General features: G+C 38.2%; 1 protein-coding gene across 2 annotated transcripts in view; it reads right to left on the reverse strand.

Moving 5' to 3' along the window:
* Positions 1 to 482: 482 nt before the first annotated feature.
* Positions 483 to 22,732, reverse strand: part of SUCLG2 (succinate-CoA ligase GDP-forming subunit beta) — a 136,333-nt gene continuing 114,083 nt past the window's right edge. Inside the window, exons 10-11 of one of the 2 annotated variants that reach the window (XM_067303452.1) lie at positions 11,296 to 11,416; positions 483 to 2,434 (exon numbers count right to left, since the gene is read on the reverse strand). In XM_067303452.1, coding sequence (XP_067159553.1) covers positions 2,319 to 2,434; positions 11,296 to 11,416 — 237 coding nt within the window. In that variant the 3' untranslated portion in view covers positions 483 to 2,318. Of the gene's footprint in view, positions 2,435 to 11,294; positions 11,417 to 22,732 lie in introns of those variants that run through there. The other variant, XM_067303454.1, reaches the window with a different exon arrangement.

Consider the following 22,732-nt stretch of genomic DNA (forward strand, 5'->3'; position numbering starts at 1 on the left):
CGTTTCCATACACACAGAAACGACCCCTGCAAATAAAAACAAACCAGACCACAACATCACACAAAACAAGCAAAACATAAAACGAGCACCTCTGGCTACAGTAAGGGAACACTGCCTTGGCACAAGTCAAATGTGCTGGCTTAAAATACACATCCGAAGCTCATGAAGTTTTCCATACACCATCCGCAAATTAAAAATGATAATGTTCTATTCTGCATATGGCCTATCGGGAATGAAACTTGAACGTACTGTCACTGCTCTATGTATGAGTATTGGAGATGTACAGAGACACAGAGAAGAGATAAACAGATATTTTTAGACAAGAAGCATGTGTAAAAGGGTATACCGATATTACCCAGTTGAAAAGAAATTCATATGCATTTCATTTCACCCATCCATGACAAAATGCTGAATGGAAGAACACAGAATACAATGGACAAATTAAACAATCTTCTATTTTATAGAAAGGACAAAGTCATTAATTGGGTTCATTTTTTACATTTATTTGACTAAACAGTTAGTGTAGATAGTATTAATCTTGGCAGAATAATAATTATGTTCACACATAATGGTTTTGAGACCAGAAGTTATATACTCAGTGTGTAACTATATTGCATCTACAGTTCTTCCACAGAATGCTTTTATTTTCCAGTATTAAAATACATAAAATAGTGTGTTTTTTTTTATTGTGGTGTGGTAAACATTTCTTCTTTTAAATTAGTGCACTTATACGCACCTTCACTAGAACTGCTAACAATATCCTTCTCTTTCAGTCAGTCAGTAAGTACATACCTAGTGGCATATTTATTGCTATTCTAATGATCATACATTTTTGCCTTGAGCAATAGGTAGAGAAAGGAATGAAGAAAAAAAACCAGAGTAATTGATGATAGTAAACTATCTATATAATTTGTGTGAAGAGGCAGAGATTAGTGCAAATAATTTATTTTGAATGTAACAGTTTTAATGGAAATGTCAACAAAAATTTATTTACATTTTTCTATATAGGACACAGTATTGATGAGGGCTGCACAAAAATCACAATTAAGAATTTATTAGACAAATTCTACCTCTCTGCCAATTTATGGTCTTCATATCATAATATTAATCTCATTTCTTCACTGTTGAAATTTATTGATGAATTTCAGCATGTAATTCCTGGCCTGAGATTTGTATCGAGTTCCTCAGTTACACAAACCACTTGGTATTGTCTTCTGTTCCCGGAATAAATGATTTGTGTAACTAACTAACAGCCTGAATTTTGACTGTTACAAAGGAATATATAATCAAAATAAATCTCAGACAATACCGAAGTACTGAAACTCATTTTTTTCCATGTATATACTTCTACTGATGCCTGAAAAGTCAAATACTTAAAAAATTGAAATGTTAATTTGCATTTTATTCCCCAAAAATCAGAATTCCTTTTTGGAAGTTAAATTCTTTAAAGAATAACCTGTGCTACTGATAGAAAACTGCTTCATCTTCTCATCTTCTTTTGAATCCTCACAGCAGTGACATACATATGAAAGAGTTTATTTTGAAAAGTTAGCAGCCTTTTTTTTTTTTTTTTTTTTTACTGGCAGACACATTCTCCTATTATTTTCTGTATGACAGTGTTATACCTAGAAACACTGTACCTCACTTCCAAAACTAAAAAATAAACTGAATCACATTTCACCTGCTTACGGGTACAGTATAAGAACGAAAGGTCCTTTCACCATCAACTATTCAACCTCTCTTCCTACTGTGAGGTATATGTTTGCATCTTAAAAAAAAAAAACCATCTTAAGGCAAAAGGTGTGATCTCTAAAAAAGAAAATAAACATCATTCATTTGAATAAAAATAGATATTGTAAGCACACAAATTTGTACATTATTGTAAAAGTTCATAAAAAATACATTAACCTAATAGTTTGCTGACTCTTTACAATATAAAAAAGACAGTATTGTTTAGAAAAAATACATGAACTACATGTGTTTGATTAAAGAACAGTCCTGTTGACAGAAGTTAATTACTCATTATTGTATCTTATCATGAGTTTATCAGTGACAATTTTGGAAAGAAAGCAGAATAAGAGCTCTGTGAAGTGAAACATTACTTAATGAAATTTTAAATACAAAACTAAGGTATACTAAGTTTAAAGACAGTAGTTGCAAAATTTCTGAAAACATGGCCTGCGTTCACCATGTGTTACAAAATAAGTCCATCCACACTGATGACTGCTTAGAAAAACTCCATTAATCCTCTTTGAAATAACACCAGGAATGACTCCTTGTGAAACACATATACTTTCCACGAGGATAGCCTCAAGGAGTTATTTTTTGGCAACACTAGCCACTGCCTTCTTTGCTGCATCCTCAAGGTCACTTGCAGATGTGATAGGAAGTCCACTTTCATTCAGAATACGCTGGGCTTCATGAACGTTTGTTCCTAAAAAGAAGAGCATTAACTCTAATTAGTAATGAATATCAACTAATAGATGAGCATCTTCTATTAAATCTCTATAAAAGTGCTTAATCTTTCAAACTAGACATCATTTCAGCTTAACAACAGATTCAATGAGTAGTTTAGACTGAGCTGAGAAGGAGCTCTCGAGTTTTAACGACAGTTTTGAAAGACAATGAAATCTGATAATAGTACTTGTAGCCGCAAGAGGATCAATCCAACATCCACCATAGTCAATGAAGACATCTAGAAGAGCAGTGGATAATGAATCGGGTATCAGGCCTTTAAGACATTCAGAAGATGTAAAGCATTGTAAAAAAAATAAATAAATACAGCTATTATTATTATTAGCAACAATCAGTTATAACTGATCAGCAGTTGATGAAACAACGACGACTAAAATTCACCCATGTTAACTGAAAGGTGCAAAACTGGCTATACTGGAGACAAAAATCTGGGCAATCCTGAAAACATAACTGATTTTCAGCTGTTCTTGAATATGCTTTTGCCCTTCTGCTAAAAAAGGGGAACATACACAGCTGTGACGCATCCAACATGACACTCTTCTCCCCCCTGCTCCTGCACTACACTATCCCACATCTAAGGAGACTGTAGAGTTACACAGCGCAAGTGCTCCATTTCATACCTACAGAGCTCAAGCTTAGTCAACAGAGAACATGCATAGTAAAGGAAAAAGCCTTAAATTAAAAAAAGGTATTTCAGGAAAGTATATTTCACACTGTTAACACCCATATAAAAGACAAGCGCATAGTTAAATAGGAAGATGTTGATTAGAAGAGACCACTGACTGTCACTCATATCCTGTCCTGCCCTGTTATAACCCCAAATGTTCAATTAACAACAAAAGTGGATTTTTCGTATCTAATTAATTAAAAAATGGAATGTTACTTGGTTTGCAGAACACTCCTGGTGACAGTCCAAGGAGCTACACAGGCTAAACATGCTATCGATTAGTTCTTTCTTGCCAAATAGCTCTACAAAACTTACCCACCATCTATCGTGCCCAATGGCTCCCCGTCTACCCTTATCTCGCTTCGCAGGCCTTCAAGCCCCCTTTCCACTCTGTTCAGAACGTGGCCCAGTTTCTTTACAATGAGGCTCTGATCTCATCCTGCTCTTCCATCCCAACTCTCTTTTTCCCAGCTCACTTAGTTCCCTCTCTGCCCTTCTTCTTGTCCCTCCCGTTTTCCTCTCAGTTCTTAACCTCACCCTCCTGCTTCACCTTTTTTCCTTCCCACAGTCAAATTACACTAGGTCTCTGCTCATCTCAAACCCCTTTCCTTTCCAGTTTTTGTCCTAAATTTTCCAAGAGTGCTGCAAAAGCTGCCAGGATCAACCTGAGATCCAGGCTTTACTGTGCTCGTTTTGTCAGTAAAACATAACCTCTTATCGCTGACTATGAATTCTTTATTATACAACTCTTTCCAGCTTTTTAGACTCTCTTTTTGCATTCTTAATAGACTATTCTTATTACAGAACAAATGAACCCTACAAAAGGCAAACATAGTTTTGATTTTCCTTCCTCCTGCTTTGTCATTAGAACGTTATTAATGTCATCCCAATATTTAACAATCTGTGCTGCTTCAACCCTTTAACCAATACTAAATCTAAAGAACGTAAGGACACTAGTCTTTTCGAAGGCTACTTCACGCTACTTATGAATGTGCCAAGACACTGCTGGGGGATACAAAGATAAGCTATCATCAGGCTGTCTTGGAGGTGGGAAGAGGAAGGAGAGAGAGAAAAGGAGAAATATTTTTCTTCTTTACAGAATATTTTGAATTTTTAATTCCAAATTACTTTGGACTAACATACTCGCAGGACTTGGTATGTTTTCAAAACACCCTTTTTTCCTGATATCTTTTAAATATCAGTTCCAGGTCCCGATTCCTTTCTGTGACCCCATCACGTGAATAAAAGTGGATGAAGGTTCCGACCCCTCTACAACAACTGCAGTGAGTGAGACTTCCCATGAACTCCAGCTCATTCCTTTGGGAATACAAAGCTGCATAGAGAATCTGGATTTTTCAATCCTTTCTCCAGCAAAGCCAAGTGTCTCTTTTGATCAGTGATAACTTCTGCATCATGGAAGTACTTTGAGTCATATCTTACTGAATAACTGGAATCCACGCTTTGGGATCACATCATTAGTCACAAGTACAAGACCCTGAGCTGATGCTCTTTAGGAGCATTTTTATTCCCTCGACCACACCAAGTTCCTTGTTCATTTGCCATGTCAAAATGCTTAATTACTTTGTAATTCCTAGACCTAGCAAAATGAATTTTAATTACATTTGGAGCTATACACTAATTATACCCTTAATTATTAACCATGCAATGAACACACTCTGCATTGTGCAGCTTTCCAGAATGCTCATTTTTAAGGGTGAGCTTGTCTTTTTTTTTGTCAGACTTTATAAAATGTCTGAAAGCGTACAGCAGAAGCAGACAGACTGAGCAGCCCGTTTCAGCCTTGTGCTCGAGTCAGGATTGCCACCCCCTGCCCTGAGGGGGACCCGCGACGTCCCTGCGGCAGCAGGCCCCAGCACCGCCAGGAGCGCGGCGGCGGCTGCCCGAAGAGGAGCCGGGGGACTGCCGGGGCGCTGGGGAGCGCTGGCAGGAGAGGTCACGCTCGCCATCGGTATGCGTAGAGGACACACGCTGTGGGACACTGGCAGCTTGTGCAGGAAGGTCACAGACATCTGAAATCCCTGACAGAAGGGGATGTGGTTGCGTAGTAACATCGAGAACTGTGCAGCCCTCTTCCTACAGAATTTCAAAGAAGAATATTTGTATATGATGCATTTCAGCCATCCCATAAAATGCAGTGTGGAAGCTGGCAATTGCCAGTATAGAACTGTATACGGAAGCAGAAGACACCACAAAAGCTTCTCTTCTCTGTTAAGTTCCTTACATTTTTATAGCAATTCCCATTAAGTCTTGAAGGTTTTATCTATTATTTAGATACAAGTGTGATAAACGTTTAAAATAGATAACGCTTTCTATATCTTGTAGAATCTTATGTGGAGAAAGAATGGAGACAGGGAGAAGCTTTCCTGGCAATACTTCCACAAAGAAAAATATTATGCCTTTTGTGATAGCCACATATTTAAAACTAACTTTTGCTCTTCCCTAAGTGGCCCATGTTAATTTACTAACAGGTCAGAATGGGAACAATACATTAGATCTGTTTTGCACTGCATTGATTGCTCTACGCACTACTTGTCTAACATGCATTACAAAATTGATACAAACCACAGTCCACTAAAAAGGATGGGGGAGTTTATGCAGAAGAATGGAAATATGAAAGCTGAAAAATAATTTTATAGCTGTTAAAAGCCTAAGGTTACATATTATGTTTATTAAATACTATCTTCGTAGGCAGGCCATATAACTAAATGTATTTTCAGCAGGCATTTCTTTTGCTGTAAATCACTTAAAAAAAAAAAAAAATCATGGAATTGGCTTTTTATCCGATAGCAATAGTATTTTAGATAGATGGAGAGCACAGAAACCGTAATGAGATCCCCCTGAAAGCAGAGGTAAGATTTTAAAAATTAAATGTTCAAAAAATACCAGAAACATTTGAAAATCTACAAAAGGTATCTGCTTATTGCAGTAGATGCTGACATAAATAAATAATTGCACTAGTCTAACATTAACCTCCTGCCACTGGATGGTGTCAGAGAACTGTAAACAGAATCCCATACACAGGCTAGCAAAATAACCTGCCCTTCACTTACACTGTAGCTAACTGAAAAACAGTGAAAATACACAGGACTGAAGGCTGTGGGGCTTTTTGTTTGTTTGTTTGCTTGTTTTAAATTTAACCACTATTAGGAGAATGCCTTTCTGATGAGAAAAAGAGATTTTATCAGCATATACTTTCAGGCTTTTTATTCTAAGCATCCTCCTTATGAAACCTGGGACCCAAAACCACCTGTGTTTGTGTACATGTTATCTGTCACTTTTACACTTCTATTGCCTCGAAATCTCTGCTACCATTAGCAAAGCAAATCTATTCAATTCACTGTCTAAAAATCCTAACAATCAATGTTCTAAGGATGTTTCTACAAATTGTAAGAGTATAGCGGTATACACACTGTTATAAATGAGTCAATAGGCCTGCACAGGTCGAACAAAAACAAATAAAACACTCCCCAACCTCTAAACCAACCAGATTTTGGAAACATTCATTTATTTACTTGCACTGTCATAAAAAACACTAAGAACAGGCTAAACTGCCACTGTGCAGGGCTGAAGGCAGGATGGGATGCAAGGTTCTGCCACATCATTTCTAGGTTTTCAGTGAAATAAGCCTTAAGGGGAGAAGACACTGATACATACCTCAAGGTATGTCCTAAAAAACAGATGACGAACAAAAAAAATAAAATAAAATTCTGCTATGACAAAATATTTCATAATATGCAGTATGTTTGCAAAATGTTATTGATGTCAACACACTGTGTCCATGTTACATTGTCGATGGCAATGGTTCAGCTTTGATACACTACACTGATGAGCATATTAAGAGCCAGCTTTTCCTCTGGTGTAGATTCAGGTTTGTCATTTCTGCTAGCCCACAAGCAGTATGTGAACTGGAAACTCTAAGGTCTCAAAGACTCAGATGCTGGCGAATAAGGGATAGAGCTTTTCTAAGTTCATCACTAGCTAACCCTCAAGTCAACATCTGATTTGAGGTTTGGCTAGTGATAAGCTAACAGTGATGATCTTTAGCTACTGAATCTAAGAAGTTTTGGTGGCTTTCGCATTTGGTAGCTGTTGGCTCTAGAGTCAAGAACAGACCAACTTTCACTGCCTACTTACAAGAGACAATTAAAATCTTTTCATTCTGTCCATCCCTTTGCCCTTCTCTATCTTAAACTTTTCCCTAAAGAATATTTTATCTTTTCCTCTGCCCCTTGTTTACATCCTAATTGGGAAACACTCGACAAGGCATTTAACCTTGTGCTGAACGTTGAAACCCAGGATGCCTGAATAGGTTGACATGAAAGAAGTTCTAAATGTGACCTTCTGATACTTGTTTTCTCTTGATAGGCAAATTTGGGATACTAAAATTCACAGACAGACATACTAAACTGTATTTGTGCTCATGGGCAAACAGTAATAAGATACACAAACTCGACCACTATTTCACTTGTGTGTAAAAGATTTCTGAACGTATAAAAAAATTCATTAGATTCTGAAGAATACAGAAGGTCACGAATCACACAGCTAAGAATACAATATGAAATTTCGGATTCAGGCTTTTGAATAGAAGCCAATTTGCTTCTAGCTGCATTTGCACATACTGAGTTGCTCTAATTCTTCCCAATTCTTCTTGCCCTATGACCAGCAAAGAGGAGAATTCATTTGTTGCGAGAGAGAGAGAGAATGTAAAATTTCCAACATAGGAAAAGAAGAGGAAGTTATAATTCGCAATTCTTTTTCACTCCTACCTTTTCATCTAACTTCAAGCTTCATAAATGAGAAACAAATTTTGGCTTGCATTCAGTATTCCTAGTTAGTTTCCACAAAACTTAATTGAAATACATTACATTTTGAAAGAAAAAAAATCCTGCATAACAATAGCAGAAGTGAGTTTTATGCATCTGTAAATGTAGAATATGAGCTTTCTCCATTTGTCCATGAGTCTTTTAAACAACAATAATCCTGTGTCTCAGCTGGTGAGTTCTTTACTGATTCTTTATTGATACGGTGAGTAAATACACATAATTATAAAGTTACTATTTTCAAAGAGAAGAGTAATCCTTTCTTTATCCACTGGTAAAACAGCTTGTAATTATTATACAACTGAGAACAAAGATTTGTCCACAAAATCCTGCTAAATCAAGACAGATTTGACTGATTAAAACTCTAGTCACCAAGACATTTGTAATACTGTGCATGTGGGCAAAGAATCTTTAAAGTGCAGGTCACAAATCTGTTAGATTTATGGGAATAATCATGAACCTTCTGTTGGAAAAAATGTTCAAAATTGAAATCCAAAAAAATGCATGTTTCTTTTTCTTCTTCTGAAGTGTAAAACATTACGAATGATGTTTTAAAATGTCTTGCGTAGCCTTACTACTTCCATAGTACTCATTATTAATTCAAAATCATTATATGTTTGGATAACCCAGTAACAGTTCAAAGAAGAACAACAAAGATGATTAAGAATCCAGAGGGATTGGCTTCTGAGGACAGATTAAAAGAACTAAATATATATATTGCTTGGTTGGGTGATTAAGGAGGCAGAGAAAGCAGGAGCTACAAACTAACATTTTCTAAGTACAACATCGGAAGGCTGTAAACATCAGAAGTCTTCGTTTAGGATGAACCGATGGGTAACACTAGGAATAACAAAAGGAATTAAAAAGCTTTTGGGATAAATAATAAGCGACAGTTTACTGTATTATACTGGGACAGAGGTCCCTAAAGAAAACCCGGTAACTCCATCTCCTGAGTCACCAGCCGGAAGAGAATAATCATAATTATAAACCTAGTAAAGAGCGGGTAATCATAGAAAGAAGATTAACAAAAGATATTTGCATTAATATCTGCGTTTAACTTTCTAAAGATTCAGCTCTGACCTCTATGAATTAAGCGGCAAGTGATCCTCATGAAGGTCCCAGGCACAAGAGAACGGCTCCCCCCCCCTCCCTCTTTCACACGCAGCACTCCAGTAGTGTACAGGGCATAAACCACTCCGGTGGTGTAGGGAGAATCAAGCACTTCCAAGACCTGCCTGGGGACAGGAGCAGCTGCTTCCAGTGCAGGGCACTATCCAGACTCTGCCACACGGCTCCGTACAAGGACGAGGGGCGCATGCTCGGCACTGTGGAAACCCACAGTACAGCAGTACCGGGGCCATCCTAATTCAGCCCCGGGACTGCTTTGCTCTTGCAATCTCCCACAAGTCACCTAATAAAATTTCATGCTTACGTGTGTACAGTCATGGAACATGTTAATTAAAAGTACTCGGAAAGATCAAGAAAGCCTAATGGCAGACCTAGCAGACTCTAGTTTAAAATGTTGATTTTCCTTGTTTATCTTACATTGGTTCCTAAGAACGGCTTAGAAACAACCTGTAACTCTCTTGTTTAGAAGGAAAGCTAAAGGTTTTTTTCCCCAATATCTGTACTTATCAAATAACAACTATGATGGACAAGAAGGTTTTTGTGATGCAAAAAACTTTTATAGCTTTGATACAGATAAACTTTCTGAAAGCTATGATAGACAAGAAAAGTTCTTTTGCCATGACAAAAAGCTAAAGCAACATTGCATAAAAATGATAAGCAATGAGATTTCATATTCTAAATCGTTCCTGCCTGTAACCAATATCCTTCAGTCTCTCATTCACATATTAAACTATCTGCTTAGTCTCATAAGATGCTTAGTGGTGAAAACCCAGTGAAAATCTCCGTAATTTGTTTCTAAAATCCAAGGTAGTGTATTTCCTCTCCTTACTACAGCAAAAGGCTACGTATGATAAACGATGAATTTCTTTATGCACACTGGAAGGCATCTGAACCCTGCAGTGATATGCACTTATGGGACAGAACAGCATGTCACAGTCTGTGGCCTCCCCTAACATGAAATACACAGTATGGCACAGCACGTACTATATATAGCATGAGGGATGGGAAAACCCTGCTTTGTCATAAAATGCAGAAGAAGTAACCTTCTAAGCAAAGGGCTTCATGATAAACCTGTGTCTTCATGAGTCCCGATGACTTTGCATTCTGGATATGGAAAAAGTCTGCTATATTTGGGCTATTTCTCCCCCACCTCCAAAAAAAAACCCCCCCAAACCCCTCTATTGCAATGTTAAAGAACACCTTATATTTTTGTTCCACAGGTGCATAAAAAGGATGCATTTCCTCTTTTCACCACCAATGCTGGGAAAGCATGGACAGAAGGAACCCTCCCCATATGAAAGCTGAGCGATAGGACATTTAATGCCCTTAAACACACAGACAAACTTGAATATTGATGTTGCTGAGGAACAGGCCTTAAAAACAAACAAAAATACTTTATTTTCTAAATAAAAATTCTCTTTTTGGTAAAGTATAAGTATAGCAATGTTGTGCTGATCTCAACAAAAAGCCAAAGCACTTTTTCATTCAATGACAGAAGAATCTTCCTTCCTCCTTCAGGATACTTTTCAGAAATGAGAGCGAGAACTCCACTGCTATTACATTAAAGAAAAGCTACTAACTGCCAAGGGGTGCTCTACCGCAGCTCTTTTTCTTTTTTTTTCCCCTAACTGAACTATGCTGGATGCATTCTGAAAATTAGTCCTTACCATTGTCAAATATACTGGTTTCTACCTGATTTTAACTGGGTTGGATATTTGGGCAGGACAACTCATTATAGTAATATCTCTCTCACGAATACTGTTTCTAACATCTTTCTTTTAATTATGATATTGCAGTAAGTTTAAGAAAAGTATATGTTGCTGGAGGTTTAGCAATAGTGGAATTGCATTCAGTAAAAATTGTTTGAAAAAAATTGCTCTCCAGTAAATAGAAACTTGCATCAAAACCATTTCTATCTGAATTGCAAGCATTACAAGCAAAAACATTATGCTTTCTTTGCAAAATTTTATTGCTTCCTTTACCACCTGGGACCAGGAATACATAAATACATGAGGAAAGAGAGTTTATTGATTTCAGGTCATCCTAGGGATGAAGAATTGGACATATTCTTATTGTGCTGAATTAATTCGTGCATCTTTCTTCAGAGCCTAGAGATCAAAGAAAGCCAGAATGGTTTATTGTACATCTAACGGAAGATTTTCTCCTCAAACCATTAGCACTCACCTTCCAGTCTGACCACGAGAGGCACCTTCAGTTCAAGCTCTCGGCAGGCTTTGGTAATACCATTGGCTATAATGGCACAGTTCACAATCCCACCAAAAATGTTTACAAGTATTGCTTCAACCTGCAGGAAAGAAACAGTAGGAACATAAGGCCGTGTTTTATAAACAGTGGTAGAAAATCCAAACTTGGGTACAAATTCTCCTTTGTTAGGCAGGCTCTCACTTAAAGAAGTCACAAGCTACACCTGTGTAACTCAGAGAACTTCATCCCGAGTCTACTGCTTGTGTAGCGTGGAACAGTAAGTGATTAATTGCCTTGGTCTAAACTGGTAAGGTAATTTATGTCATAAAAACATTATTACACAGAAGAGGAAAAATTTTTATGGATAATAAAAACAGATTAAACAATCTGAGTTTTGGATTTTTTTTAAGCATTGAACAGTCATCAGAGACTGGAGCTCAGAAAATGCAGTATGTGAGAGAGAGTACAAGAACACCTGTGAAAGTGCATGTGTCTATAAGTAAAGTCTAAGGTGAACCTTATAGTCTGCAATTTATCTGAAACCTCTTAGCAATGAAGTAGTCACGTGGATACTTGATAAAACAATTTGCATGCACTCTGCTATAAGCAGTACAGAGGAAAAGGTAATATACTTGCCCTGACTTGATAAAGAGGAGTAAAATCCTTTCTAATTAACAAGGAAAGGCACGTAACAAAGAGAATTCATTACAACAGATTAATTGATGACAACCCGAAAAAACTGCTATTATCAGTTTCTAGAAACTGGAATTCTTGCACCCAGTTCACAATTAAATCATCCATCACAACATACAAGACATCTGCAGATGCTCTGGGTCCCCAGCTCAAAGGGAACAAATGCTCCATGTAACTCGAAATTAAATACAGTAATAGAAAAATGTAGTAAGAGCTAAATAAAATTATTTTTGTCAAAAAGATATTAATATGATATCTTTCCACTTGATAAGATATAATTTTGCAAAACTTCTTTCCATCGGGATAGGCCTTGGTCATCTTTGTTAGTATTATCTAATCATTCATTAGAAAAGTCCTTTTAGGTGAGTTACCAAAAGCTGTCAGCCAGCCTGAAAATACATTTTCCCTTTCAAGCCTAGATGCCTGGCTCCGGCCTTGTGCGGTTTTAGGAAGAAAGGAGAGATGGAAGCAAATCGGGATTATAGCCTCGAACTCAAGGTGGGCCAGCTCCTCAGGAAAGGAGGGGACGAGACGAGACGGCTGTGCTCCGGCCTCCCTCGTCATTGGAAGAGCTGGTCAACTATGGGACTGACTGAACATCATGCAAGTGTACTATGAAACTTAACCATATGTGACACCCAGGCATAGGCGCTTCAAGGGCACGACTTTCGCTCCCCCCAGCAGCGTAGCTACACTTTGATTCTTGCTGCAGCCTGGATTTCACGTAGGGCGTTTCAAACCAAAGGACAGAACACAACGCAGCTACCCTGAAGTCAGCCATAGCGAAATGGCACAGCATAACGTCTTATAAACATAATTCTTTGGGTGTGGAAGAAAGATAGTCATGTTAAAGTAGTATAACGCTGAACCCGAGTTAATACACCAGGCTTCCCACTAGAGCTTGTTAAGTCAAGGGGGACACCAGACAGACACAGCTATACTGTCACTGGTTCTATATTGGGGCTAATCCACCACATTTTGGGACACTCGGCAATAAGCTTCACTGAGCGTCACAAAAAATGCCTTGCCAGAATCATGCTGACTTGAAAGAAGACAAGATAAAGACAGTATTAAGTTTGAAGGAACAGATTATCACAGAATTGCACTTGTGTGTGATGTTAACCACAATTATGCTTAACTCATTGCACAAGAACAGATTTATTTTGCGCACCTCCAGGTGGCCAGATTCATGCCAGCCCCAAAATTCCCTGTAGTCATGCATGTTTATAGCTCTGCACAATCAGGTTTAGTACTTCCTTGCAGACAAAATGTGACAAATAACTCCAGCGATGCGCAGTCGCACATGCAGACTGAAAGCTCACCGCTGTTAGTAACACTGCTGTCCATGACAGAGCAATGAAAAATGGGGGGGAAGAAAAAAGCTTTGCTTTCTGCAAGGAAATCAGTTCACCAATAACCTTCAGCAGCACCCTAGACTGCAAAAACGTCATTTATTATGAGCATATGCAGTCTTAGGATAACAGTCATAAGATGGCAATGGGACCATCTCATTAACAGCGCTCTCCTCACCTGCCGCTGCTCTCAACTCCCAAACTTTCCATTATGCTGCCCCCAAAATGGCCAGACCAGTTTCATCTGACCATGCAATATGCGGCCCCATTTTCTCCTCTCCTCCTTTCCTCTCAAGCTTCTTATTATTAAATGCCAACTCTTTCATCTAGTTTTCCAATACTGATCTGCGAGGATGCTTTTGCTCCTACTACTTTTCTCCTCTTACTATTTCCAGTGGACTCACCCTATTATTTTCTACCTCCTCTGCGCATCCTGATACTATAAACAGAATTCTATCTTGGAGATTTTCAAAGCACAAAACATCTCTAATGTTACATAAACAGAGCAATAATTTATAATAAACTCCCTTAAAAATCCCACTATCCAAATTTCTGCCTCTGAAATTAGGTGCCATGATTCAGCATGCAAAGTACCAACTGCTACAGTTCATACAGCCTGCACAGGAACAGATTGCATATGGCTCATGATGTGGCTTCCTCCTCACAGGCAGAGTACACTAGGTATTAGAATGAAATTAATAATCTAATCAAATCAAAATATACAACTTAATTCATTTTAAAACTCTTTCTTATAGTTTAGACATAGGTCAACACTTCCATTTTATGTGGAATGGATACATTTACCAATCTAGGGTTTCTGGATATTAAGTTGGCGATGTCATTGCAATTATTTATTTCACCTTTGTGTTATAAAAGCTTTACCTTTGTAGAAGCTGCCAACAGTGAAATCTCAGAAGGCCCTTCCTTACTCCTACTACTTGTGCGCACGCAACTGCTCTTGATGTTAGGAGGTAAAACACAAAGAAAAAATAAAGCCTTTCAAACTCTTAGTACATTGACCCTTGTAGTAGGGAGATACTTATGCAAAGGGCATTGATGTTAGAATACAACACTTCAGTATATTCTAACAGCAGAACAAGTCACAGACACTGTTCTGTCCTTTCTAATATACGTGCCTACTTTAGGGACATGTGACAGATCAACTTAAGCAAGTGTGTTTACGTTATCAGAGATAAGGAGGAGGATTTTATGCCCAGTACAGATATTTTAATTCCTAACACAGACATTCTCATATAAGGATCTGCTTTTCAGCTTTCAAGCTGCATTCTAATCAGGGCTTCTAATCCATTGGCAGCTGAAGGAAAAAAATGTTGGAGGAAATTAGATGCAGCTTGGGTAATTGATGTTTGTATGCTTGGCTTTAATAAAAAATACTCTGTTAAATTAGAGAGGAGTCTAAAAGGATTCAATCAATAAGAAACTGAATCAGGTGGAGAATTCAATCTTGGGTTTTATTGTAATCTTACAAATAAGCCAACAGATCAGTCCCGATGTTGCAGAGATTCACTTTAACTCTGCTGAAATTTGTGAACATTGTTTATATTTGCTTCTGTAGCTTGAGTAGATCTTGCATTTCTAGCTGAAAGGATTTTAACATTCAGACCCTGTAGATGGATGAAAAGGTTTTCAGTATTTCATGTGCAAGGAGAATGCACAATCTCTGTATTTACAGGCTATAAGAAAAATTAACCTCCCATTGTATATCAGAACCATCACATATTAACACGCTCAGCATCTAACACATGAGACATATATTAAGAAGAGGGCAAACTGTCTTCATTCAGCTTACTTGCTGGTATTATTGTTATAATTACCATTTCTACCCAACTGCATGCCTTATAAAACTACTTTGTATTTCAGCAACATTATTAAGAAAACTTAAGATACCGGTATATGCACAGGTTAGGCGCTGTCCATCTACCAAGACAGATAACAGATGTGGAATAGCCTTCAAATATACTTGCAATTGATTGCGTACTCCTCTGGAGAAATTAAGACAACCCACAGTAGTATGAAGACTTCACCATCAATGGCGGTGGCAACCTACAGCCTGCCAGTCCCCAAGCACCACTGCTGGAAAGCCCAAGTGATGGAAACCAAGCGAGCGTTCAAGTATCACTGCCCGCACGCTACATGTGATGTGCGCTAGATGTGTAAATACTGCAGTGCTCATTGATCTCACAGGTCCCAAATACTACATGCACATAAGTGCAGACACATAAGATAGCCTTTTTGCTCTTTATATAAGAAATCAGACACATTTATGTATAGCTGTATCTATGCACAATCTATATTGCTTTATTAATAAAGATAGCATAGTATTAACTTCCAGTGAGTTACTTTTTGTTAAATCACTTGGTAGGTGACAAAGCTTACAATGCTGCTTTGAATGTCTGGCACCAAAAAACAGCCCAAATAAATGCAGTTCTGTATTAATAGAAGTAACCGTGCTAAGAGATTAGTGCTAGAATTGTATTGGATCATTGACATAATCCAAAAGGCTGCTAAGCTCTAAACAGCTAAGAGCGTCGTAAGTACAGCAAAAGGACAGCTTTAGCATACTGGCTTACGGCCTAAAAATTAGGTATAGTATGTACAGATTTATTAAATTTTTCTCTTTTTTTCCTCTATAATGTTCTTAGTCTTAACAAAATGCACAACATCTGATCATGATACCCTTAAGGACAAATACAGGCAGCATCTCTAAAGCATTCCACCTTTCCTAATGCCCATTTATAAATCTATACATGGGACGTCTAGATGTCTGCAGCTGCTACAGTCTCGTCTACTGAATATCCTTCAAATTCTACACTAACAATACAAATTCTGTACACAAAAATAGAGAGGACAGAAACTTGACACTTGCAAATTGTTATTTCTCTTCCATTTGGCATCTTTGTTCTTACCACAGAACAATTAGAACAGACTTCGGATAACAAAGCACAGTAGCACTGAGCAGCAGCCCGTACTTCACACACGGCAAAGCTCCAATTCTCACATACAACAAAAGCCCACACACAAAGGCAAATTAACTCAGGCTGAGGTTTCATAATCATTTTAAGACAACCTAAGTTTGGGCTGCTACCAAAGAGGACTGTCTCGCTTTCCCTGCTCCTTGCCCTGCACACTGACATATCCGCCCCATGCCAGAACGAGCCACGATGATGCTGAACCGGCTCCTTCATCTCGCCGACCCTGCGGGCACACGAACACTGGCATTGAAGCAAGGCCCACACAAAAATGCCTAGAGAACTGGCAAGTAAAAACCATGCCCCAAATCACCAAATCACCATCTTGATTTTAAAGCAAAGACCTATTTTGAATACTACTGATAATGTATATTGGAATATAAGCATTTAACAAAATGTTTATCTCATAACAAAATGTTTCAGCATGTATGATGTACAGTTAATTCAAAAAAAAATTATTCTAACATTCAGATCCCCTGAATAAAAGTTTCTGCTAGTGTACTTCTTATGAGATCTTTCCAAAAACCATTAAATAATCTGATGACAGCAGGAAATACTTGCAGCAGTTTTCCATCTATTATCAGTGCCAGATGCACGCCTTGGTGCCTGTGCATGCTGCTTTTCTCCTAGATGCACACACAGACACATGCAGGCTCACACAGTGAACTATAAATATTATTATAAAATTACCAATATTATCTCTGACCTTGCTGCAAATTGTTCCTCTGAAGCTCAGTCCATTTATTTTAGTTGAAAACAAGCTATTCAGCAACCATCAGTAAAACTACATCTGCAGCAAATTAAAAAGCTACATTAGCAAAGAACTTGCTTACTGTTTGCTTTGATTGAAATCTGAAAAAAACACCTTTACATCTCAAGCTAACTAAATTCATTTATTGATCACTCCTAACTCTTTCATCAGCTAAAGATGTAACCGCGGAATATGAAGCAAGCTATATTTGTCAGGTTTTCTACTCTGGGATATCACAGGTCATATTTACATGGGAGGTGATGGCATGGTACAGTTGGCCAACATATTCTTGCCTGGACACCAGGGGTTTTTGAGGTTAAAACATGTATCGTCTCCCTGTCTTTCTGGTCAGCAGGGTCTAATTCTGTGTCTGTGAAAATACATTCTTTATCTAACTAGTCCATGAAATTGCCAGAAAGTAAACAAGAAAAGCAAGCCAGCAGCATACCGCCAGGCATTCGTTTCAAAGAGAAACTCTTCTCTCCTTCCTCTAACGTAATGTGCATCAGTGGAAGGAAGATATCTCAAATGATTCAAATATGCCACAGAACGTGGGGAAGATCATCTCTGGGAGGGTGGTGGGACACAAGCACTGAAGATATTCAACCACAGACGTATTCCCAGCTCATGGCAGAGAAGTAACGGGGCTCTGACCGCAGCTGGATCCAGGTGTCCAGTGCTGTGACATGCACAGTACTGACAAACACCATCATTTTATATCTCCAACCTCATCTTCAGAGGTGCCTGGTACCTCAACTCCCAGTTGAAAGGAAGGGTATCCACTGCGTCTAAAATCAGATATTCTGGTTGCAGTTTCACCTTAAAAAGATCCCTTGGCCTTTACATTAGTTACGTGTGAACAGCACCTTCCCCACACAGCTGTGGGTTTTGCAGACAGTAAAGTATCAAAAACTGTTGCAGTTTAGAGATGTACGAGGCAAGATGCGACTAAACTGGCACGAACACAACTTTGCTAGGAGTTGAGCATCCCAGGAACACGTATTTATCTTGCTAAAGGTAAGACACACTTCTATTTGTCAAATAGTTAGCGGCTATATATTACTTTCAGTAAGAAAGTAATACATCTTGAGCATCACCTCTCAGAAAGTGAGTCTCCTTGTTATGTGTTTTGGAGACAGAGAAATGGAGGCATTTTAGTGTGAGACAAGGAAAATCTCAATACCATGTAATAAAACACTGCTACCGTACACTTATATGTCTTCACTCTGTATCTTTCTGCTCCAACTGGTAAGTCAGATATGAACATTTTCGAATGGCTTTATGATAGTATAACTTGGACTGCAGGTTAAATATGACTTTTCTTACCCAGTCTTGAAATCTTACTCAAATCCACTAGCTTTTTATAATAGACACCATTTATGGCTCATTGCAAATAAAGATTAAACACCACTCTATCAGAGCAGTATCAAACACTTAGAAACAATTGCTTAAAATATCCACTAGAGGACAGTACGATTCAATGTGGAAAGGGAATATAAAAATCCCTTTGGAGAAAAGAGCAGGGTTATTTTTTCTACTTAAAGCCAAACTATCTCATTTTACTTTACAAAAACGATGCAGAATATTATTTTGCCTCTTTGGGATGGAACTTTCAAAGTCTGACGGTGATAAATATAAGCAGAATGAGTCATCTAAAAGGGAAGCAAGAAAGCTTGCAGTCAGGCAAAGAAATATCAATATAATGCAATTTTGAATGTTTTTGACTATTTTAAAATGGGTCAAGGTTTAAAATTCATTAGTAATGCAGCATTACGCCAACAGCAAGAGAGAAACTCTTGATGAAACCTCAGAAAAAAAATCAGATTTTCTGGCCGGGGGGGACTGGCTTGACAGGTAGAAAAAGCAGATTAAATATTTTCCTGAATGCTATTTTTTGGCCTGTATTTAAGGGGTAAATCAACTCCTGAGGAATGCAAGTCTCACTGAGAGTGAATGCCCTGTTTCTGCTACATCCAGCAGTTAATAGTCTAAGCCCTTTCCTTGGATAGCTGGTGAGATGACGTTAGTGGGCCTGCGTACCAGCACTGCACTGGGGTAAGTCCTTTTAGTAATGTGACTTCTTCACTGCCATGTAAAGAGTTCTGAACACCACATTTCTGCAAAATCAAAACTTCGCAGCAACTTCAGCTTCTGACGAGCTAAATTGTTCATCCAGTGATCTCCCTAGTCCTTCCTGCTTATAGCAAATTCAGGATCTAGAACATGATCTGATTTTATTGGCTTTTGCTGGTTTGAAAATGCAATGATCGCACTCTGGGGACCAGATTGTGGTCATCTTCCTTTGATGGGGTGAGAAAAGGATTCAGGTAGGAAGGACTCTGCAGCAGGGTGGATAAACCACTAGGAACACTTTCGTCCCTGGATTTTGTCTTATTCCACTGTGGCACTGACATAAGAAAAAAATTTAAGGGATCAGAGCTTATTTCATTAATGGAATGAGACAAAATGAGGACTGGCAGATTACGCGCCACAGTACAATATTGCAAACAGTCCCTGGAGGGTGTCCTGTTACCCACATGCCAGGAGCCGGTGGTGTGGGAGCAGGAAGATCCAAGTCTATGCACACACTCTCCTCCAAACTCCAAAATATCATGGCAGGCAGCAAAGTGACCTTCATTTCAACATGACTTTTTAGCGAGGCAAGTCTTGCACTGAGAAGGTTTTGGGAACATTTCCCTGTTTGCAGGACATGCACTGTGCACAGACTGAGCCCCGGCATAAACCCATTCATCACAATAATGCCACCGTTCTCATGCAGCCCCTGGTATGCCATCGCGCTTCAGATGTGTCTATGGAGTTAGATGCAAACTGTCAGGTGCTTCCTACACCTGTGCTACTGCCTGGCAACACATCAGTCAGCTCCTGTCCAGAAGCCATGTTTAGCATGTTAATACAGCCCTGAGTATGAGCTAATTAATCCTACTTCAGAATACAGGCAGAGCAGGTAGACGAGTGCCTGCAACCACACAGAAATCATCTTTCACTGATAGAAAGCACAGCAATCCCATATGTAATCCTTATTTATGATAATAAGAAACTGGAAAGAAACATGTTGAGACCACAAAGTACTATTTGAAGTATATTTGAGAACCTGGTCACCAGCTTTTAGTACTGTTTTGGGGATGACATGCAGCTGGCAGTTCTTAAAACAACTGCATTTTTGGTGTCAACACGAGAGGACAAGTCTTCTATCAGAGTGTGGGTAATGTGTGTACAAGGAATAAAAGAACATCAGTTAAATTTGTTCTATCGTTTTAATATCTGAACTCCAACAATACCAGGCCCTTGAAGAGCAGATCAGAGTGCAGATCAAAATAAAATTAAGTTGTGATAGATGGCTACCTACCTGACTGCACATTGCAAGAGAAAAAGAACATGTGCGATCAGGTCCTGTGCGTCAAGAGGGTGAAGGCATTTGTAGAACAGTTAAGCTCTGTTGTTTTTAATTTTCTGGTTGTGCCCCAGAACCAAGGATAGTTGCATGTTTAGGTCTGATTTGGCACAGCTGACATGGGTGAGTATTAGACTTACCCATGGGATATTTTACGGTAGCAAAAACCAGACACACCTGTGCTAACCACCTTGTAGGCATAATCACTGGTCATTAAGTACTTACAGAATTCATCTTATTTGGTTGTACCATATTAGTGTAAGAAGTTATGGATGCCCTCCAAATCCCCTTACCCAAAGTTTACACAGTGCCCTGATTGCAAATAGCTCTTTCACAACTGTGAAAGTTTCATATTAAAATTGATCTAATATTGGTTGAATTTTGCCTCTGCACTTCATCTTAATTTCTCAGAGCAACTGTACTACGTGCTAATTTTAACCTTCTTAAAATGTCTTAAGTTCACGTTAGGTTTCTGATAAACAATAATCAATTATTGTAATAATTAATTTCAATTAAAAAGTGCATTTAAGCAATATGACACAACAGGTAGCATATGTTCCTGCTATTTCAGCAATATGTTATGCCCTGGGGTTCAGTTGTGTACAGTTTCATCATGTTAAAAGGCAACAGGCCAAATGATTTTAAATTGTTCAAACTCAAAAAAATGCAATATTCCTCTAAAGAGACAGGACCTGGAGAATATGGATACATGATAAAAATGGAACTAGTGAAGTACATGCCCATGGGTGCTGCCAGATGAATTTTTTTAAATAGTAAATTATAGTATTTGAGTGAATTCTGGTGTTTACAGAAACTTAACAAATTACCAAAAATGATACAATTAAATGATACAATCACAAATATCCATGACAAGATTTGATTTAAATAGAACTGGTGATTTATTTTGATTACTTCAAGTCTTTAGGTTTATATCAAAGGCCTGTTAAAAATGTATGTATCATAAATAACACAAGATCTTCAGGCATGCCACATCTCTATATATTGGCCACTGATTTGAGTTTGACATGAAGTCCAGCCAGAACATTCCTTACTATAAACAGTTAGAGAGTTACTTCATAATACAGAAGAAAAAGAAAAAAAACTCATTTAATTAACTTCTGAAATCTTGATGTGAGTAATGTTTGAGGAACACCATTCAGACTTCCAAACAAAACACAGTATTTTAATGTGTCACATTAAAATTATTTAAAAACTTTTTTTTTTGTATTTGTTTCTGGAGTCCCTCCATATCTGATACCTATGTAGCCTTCAAAAAGCCCATTTGATCCTATCAAAGGAGACTAAAAGAAGTGATCCGGGGAGAGAGTAAGATTTGTGTGAATACAGCCACTCTCAGAAAGAAGGCACGTTTATGGTTGATGAGAATACCTGTAGGTCTACCAGGCAGCAAAAATCTCATGCTTGCGCTCTCAAACATGTCATCCACTATCTGGAAACAGTAAAAATTAATTTCTCCTGCAAGCCAGTGACTGTCCAAGGCAACATTACTACATCTTTCTCTGAAGCATTTGGCAATGGCCAATTTCAAAGCCACAACTAATTGAAAACAAGTTTAGTCGGGTCTGTTCTAGTCCAGTAGTTTTTAGACCCCCCCCAGTTTGACCTCGGAAGTGATTCGCAAATGAAGCATCAGAGTTGGCTTCCACAGACAGAGAAAGGTCCTGCGAAATGCCACCTAGCCAAAGTTAGCCTTCAAATAGTCTGATGAATATTGCCAATCTCATGAATAAAAATAAATAAAAAAAAATCAGCCAAATCATCATGGCTTTGCATTCCTAATGAGGAGGACAAGAAAAAAAAATCTTAATCTTTAAAACAGACTTGGTTTTCTCCATATATCAAAGGTGGGGAACTCACTTTACATGGAGATTTAATCTTCTGTTTAAATCATCTCAGGAAACCAGGAGCTGAAATCTTAAGAGAGACTCCACATACTGACAGATTCACACTGTAAGACTTCACAACACCACTGGCATTTACTTTTCTTGTCATTATGTGTTTGGCTCTACAGCTTCCTTTGGGTAAGGGACAGGTCCAACTACCACTTTTCAAACCATCATGGCAAGGGACTCATTTTCTGAAACCAACACTCATCAAAACCTATCTTCATTCTCTCTTTAAAAATATCCTTAGGGACATAAATGCTATATTTATCTACAATATCAAAATACTAAGTGATTTTACCTATTACAAGGGA

Source organism: Apteryx mantelli, chromosome 12 (assembly GCF_036417845.1).
Source record: "Apteryx mantelli isolate bAptMan1 chromosome 12, bAptMan1.hap1, whole genome shotgun sequence".
Classification (NCBI taxonomy): Eukaryota; Metazoa; Chordata; class Aves; order Apterygiformes; family Apterygidae; genus Apteryx; species Apteryx mantelli.